Below are 5,186 nucleotides of genomic sequence, written 5' to 3'. Positions count from 1 at the left end.
ACTCCGGAACGAGGCACCCCGGGACTGAGCCGAGACACCCCAAGATTTTAAGTGGGGATTCCCAATTGGAGACTGAATAGAAGATCTCAGGCAAGACTGCAGTGAGGAGGGGCCCCCAGGGTCACCTGAGAGGTATCCAGGGGGTCTGGACTGAGAATGAATGAGACTGGGACTGAGGGAAGAGACAGCTCGGAGCCACCCTGCTGTTTTGAGGGGGGTCTAATTCACCTTAGCCTGGCTTAGGGAGGAGGTTCTCATGCCACCGGGAGGGGGGGGGTCCCTGTTGTTCCCTGGGACATGAAGTTGGGTCTCCCTCCCACCCCGCAGGGAATGCAGTAGGTCTTCCCAGGCATGGGGGCTGCTCTGCATGTCCAGAAGCCATGAGGGTCACCCAGTCCCGAGTGGGGGACCACCCAGCATCTCATTTTCCCACATGCTCACAGCAGGACCCAGCCCCTTGCCTCGCCCTGCATTCCATGTGTCCAAGTCCATGTGTGTGGCAGCCCTGGCTTGGTTGGTTTGGGGACACAGGCTCTGGGAAGTAGGGACGGGGACCCCAGGATAAGCAGGAGCAGGAGCGACCTCAGCGCTCCGTGTAAGGGGCTTTGTTCCTCTCGGCAGCATCCTGGGAGATAAAGGCATTGGGAGGGTTGGCACCAGCCCCAGTGGGGAGTGGGGGGGCATGAAGGGGGATGGGGAGCAGCGGGAGGTCTGTGAGCCCAGAGACCCTGGAGCTGCAGCACCCTCGTTGGCTCATGCTCATCCCCAAATGGAATGCACCCCTAGGAGGTGGGGCTTTTTGTGTGTGTCCTCCTAGTGGGGTGGCAGATGCACAGGGTGCCTGGGGGCCTCCATGAGTTGATGGGACTGTGGTTATGCCTTTGTCAGGAAACTTGTGCTGGGCCCACGTCACCAGGTGGCAAAATGGTGTGTATCCATCTGTCGGATGCCAAGGCCACATTCCTCTAGCTGGGCTGTGTGCGTGCACGCATGTGTAAGGAGCTGTGTCTGATTGTGCGAGGCTCACGGAGGTTTCCAGAGGGCTGTGAGCCTGTGGGTGTGTGTCTTTGTGAAGGAGATGTGCCTCTGAGTCCCCGTATTGTCTCTTTGTTAATGTCCATGCGAATCTGTGCGTTGTGTGTCTCTGGGGTCTGTGTCTGCCATGTGGACGCATGTGTCCTCCTGTGCAGATCGAGGTGGGGGCCAACCGGCACTGTGGACCCTGAGTGGCCTGTGTGCAGGGTTGGGGGGGCCTGGGGGCCCCCGGAGAGGATTGCTGACCAAGCCTTCTTTCTCCCCTGAGTTGTTGCACCTTCACACCCAGGTGCACACATGGACCAACTGGTCATAGCACACAAATGTGTGCCTAGCCCCTGCCAAGGGGCATTCAGACCTGCACTGGCAGAGGGAGAGCAAAGGGGTCCTCTACTGCCCAGTTTTCACGGAGTGGTCTCCCCTCCACTACCACCACCACCACCACCACCACCAAACACATGGTTTCAGACGCCGGACACAGCCTCATACACACCCTGGCGTGGGCACACACACACACACACACACACTGCGCAAACCCTCTCAGATGGGGTTTGGTGTGAGACACACACACACACACACACACACACACACACACACACACACACCAGCTCTGTTCACCCCTCCCCCAGCACCCACAGCCCCTACTTGCATATGCATGAGGCTCATACATTATTCATAAGGGGATGAGCCCCAGACAGCTGTGTAAACGCTCACCTCTGGCGGCCCTGGGAGGAGGTATTTTGAGAGAAGGGATGTGGGCTTGGGAGGGTAAGTGTGGGAGTGGGGACTGAGCAAGTCTCTGGATGAAGAGCAGGGGGTGTGCTCCTGAAATCTGTGGCAGTCACGATGTTGGGTGGCTCGGTCTGTTTGGGTGTGTGCACGAGGCTGCTTGCTGTTCAATGTAACAGTTCTAGAACCTTTAAGTTTTAATTCATTTCATAGATAGATAACCCTATGAGGTAGGCATGGGACTATACCCATATTACGGGCGGGGAAACTGAGACACAGAGTGACAGCACTTGTCCAAGGTCACCAAACATGTAAGGAGTGTGTGTGTGTGTGACTAAGAAGAGGCACCTGTGTCTGAGTGTGAGACGTGTGTGTGCATGTGTCTATGCATGTGTGTGTTTGTGAATGTGAGTGCATATGCGTCTGGATGTGCATGTGTCTATGTGAATGAGAGAGCTGTGAATGTATGTGAAAACGTGAGTGTGTGAATTCCTTGACTCACCCCTCCTGAGGCTCTCCTGGGGCTGCCACGGCCTTGAACCATGCCCCATCCCCCTAATGTCCAATCAGGGCTGACCAGCCATCAGGGACACCCCTGCTGGGGGCTCCCAGGACAGAATGGAGGTAACCAGCATGGAAGCAGGAGGAGCTGAGGTTTACTGATTTGTAGTTGGGAGAACGCTAGTCCAGTGCCTGGTCTCTGGCAGTGACCTCTGTGTTACCCAAGACAAATTGATAGCTCTCTCTGTGCTGGGAGATATGGTTGACCTGACTGGGGAAGACCAGGTTGGGACAGCGCTGCCTATGCGTTCAGCACCACGGACAGGGCCCTGATTGCCTGGGAGCACTAATCTGGGGGGCCTGAGAGGGGGCAGGTGTCCTGCACAGCCCCCATTCTGGGGCTCCATCACCCTCCTCCTCGGGGTTGATCGTATAATGAGTGTGTGCTAGGTTGGGCTTGTTCATAAGCTCCTCATTTCCCATCTGTCTCATCACCTGAACCTGGTCCTATAAGACAGATGCCTAAGGTGTGGGGGCTTTGGGGAAGGGCTGCTTGCTCAGAGTTCCACTTCCTGTCAGAAGATGAGGTCCAGGAGGGCACTGCTGTGTGCTCTGTGGCTATGTGCAGGCCTCACTAAGTGTCCCATGTGTTGCTATGGGCCACAGCCCCTAAAGAGGGCTGGCCCCACCCCTGGGATTTCTCTGTGCCCTGCAGAGGCACACCCCTTGCTGGAGGTGAGAGGATGGAAGGGTAGGCGGGGCTGGGGCCCCTCTTCCTGCTGGGCATCGGCAATGCCTAAAACAAAATCCCCCAAACCAAAAATAGAATCCTGGTAACAACCAAATTCTGAAATTGAAGCTGAGAATCATGTCAGTCAGCAGACCCAGCTTCAGGGCTGGAGTCCCAGAGAGAACTGTGGCTGGCTGCTTCCCTCCAGGAGCCCCCAGTCTGATGAGGAAGGCTGATCTGAAACAGGGAGCCCTGATGTGGGCTGAGTGAAGGTCAATGTGAACGCAACTGAAATCCACTCCTTTGTGCCAGGGCGCTTAAAGCATGTTAAATGCATTGACTGGTTTCTCCCTTCCAGCCATCTGATCGTCACCTCATGTGACCCATAAAGAAGCAGAGACAGAGAGGTTAAGCCACTTTCTCAAGGTCACACAGCTAGGAAGAGTGACAGCCCCAGGTCTCACCCACTGCTCAGATTCTGAAATCAGCTGGTCTTGGGTTTGATCTTGGCTTGTTCGCTGTGTGACCTTGAGTGACTTGCTGGCCTCTTTGAGCCTTGACTCCTTATTCCAAAAGGCTGGGTGCTTTCCTGTGATGGCTTATCTTCTCTCTCTCTTTCTCTCTCTCCCTCTCCATCCCATTCCAGGTCCAGGATGGGGGGGCTGTCTGTCTGGGCCACAGGCCTTCGGATGCTCCAGATGCTGCTGCTTGTGGCTGCTGGGGAGCAGAGTAAGTTGGCTTGTGGGGAGGGAGAGGTTAGGGCCTGGGGGATTGACAAGCTGGGGCTGCTTTTAAATTCCAGAACCTTCTCTTGCTGGCTCCCTGGCTTGGTCTGGAGAATAGAGAACGAGAATAGATGAAAAAGGTCTTTGAACAGTCAAAAGCAGAGCAGACACCTGAGAGAGTATTTTTAGTCATTGCCAGTGGAGGCTGGAGATTCCTGCCTCTCACAATTTTGCTGAGATGAGCTAAAGAGACAGAGAGTGAGCGAACAAGCGAGACACCAGGCAATTCCTCTCTGGCATCTCCTGAGTGGTAATACAAAGCTTTGGAAATCTATCACCGATCTGCTCTGTGGCCTTAAGCACGTAGTGATACCTCTCTGAGCATGAGTCCCTAACCCTTCCAATGCTACCTCAGAATGCTTTCAGAGTGTTTGCTGTGAAGCAAACAAACGCACCGCCACCGAGTCAATTCCCACTCATTGCAACCCTGCAGGACAGGACAGAACTGCCCCAGTGGGTTTCTGAGTGGGTTTCACTCTTTACGGGAGTAGAAAGCCTCATCTTTCTCCCGCAGACTGGCTGTTGGTTTCAAACTGCTGACCTTGTAGTGATTACTTTGAAGTGTCTGGCACATAGAAAGCACTCCATGAACATTATTTCCAAGTTATTCCTTTTATATGTTCTGGTGAAATCAAGGCCTGGAGAAGGAAGGGGGGCATGGGAATGGAAATGTGTCTCCCCACCCCTGTTTTTCAAAGAGTCCGCCTTAATCCGGACTTTGAGTGGGTGGAGAACAATTAATGGGTGCGACCCTATACATCTCTTTCTGAATTCAAGCCTTGGATGCAACTCACAGACCCGTGACCACTTTGTGGTGAAGTGGAGGCCGCAGCCTGACCTCCCCAGCCTCAGTGTCCCCATCTGTGAATGGGGGGATGTGGCATCCTCCCTGGTCATTTGATCAGGCCCTCTCTCCACCTCCTCCCTCGCCAGGCACACAGGATGCTGAGAAGGGCCTCCACATGCAGAAAGTGGGGTCGGGGTCAGTTCGGGCCGCACTGGCAGAGCTGGTGGCCCTGCCTTGCCTCTTCACCCTGCGGCCCCGGCCGGGCATGGGCCGAGATGCCCCTCGGATCAAGTGGACCAAGGTGCGGACGGCATCGGGCCAGCGACAGGACGTGCCCATACTGGTGGCCAAGGACAACGTGGTGCGAGTGGCCAAGGGCTGGCAGGGACGCGTGTCACTGCCCACCTACCCTTTGCGCCGTGCCAACGCTACCCTGCTATTGGGGCCACTGAGGGCCAGCGACTCTGGGCTGTACCGTTGCCAAGTGGTGCGGGGCATCGAGGATGAGCAGGATCTGGTGCCCCTGGAGGTGACAGGTCAGTTGGGGATGGGGGAAAGGCCGGGAGTGGGAGGAGCTAAGCTGGAGACTCATGCCCTCCCCCCCACCTCCACCCCCCCC

At 55.8% G+C, this 5,186-nt stretch overlaps 1 protein-coding gene across 1 annotated transcript in view; it reads left to right on the top strand.

The window, feature by feature from the left end:
* Positions 1-5,186, top strand: part of NCAN (neurocan) — a 27,421-nt gene that overhangs the window by 514 nt on the left and 21,721 nt on the right. The window contains exons 2-3 of the mRNA XM_045299144.1: positions 3,642-3,724; positions 4,714-5,103. Coding sequence (XP_045155079.1) covers positions 3,649-3,724; positions 4,714-5,103 — 466 coding nt within the window. The 5' untranslated portion in view covers positions 3,642-3,648. The remainder of the gene's footprint in view (positions 1-3,641; positions 3,725-4,713; positions 5,104-5,186) is intronic.

Source organism: Echinops telfairi, unplaced genomic scaffold, assembly GCF_000313985.2.
Source record: "Echinops telfairi isolate 266 unplaced genomic scaffold, ASM31398v2 ScPeMD7_7457;HRSCAF=8495, whole genome shotgun sequence".
NCBI lineage: Eukaryota > Metazoa > Chordata > Mammalia > Afrosoricida > Tenrecidae > Echinops > Echinops telfairi.
The sequence above is the reverse complement of the archived record's forward strand: the minus strand, read 5'-3'. Positions and strand labels throughout refer to the sequence as shown.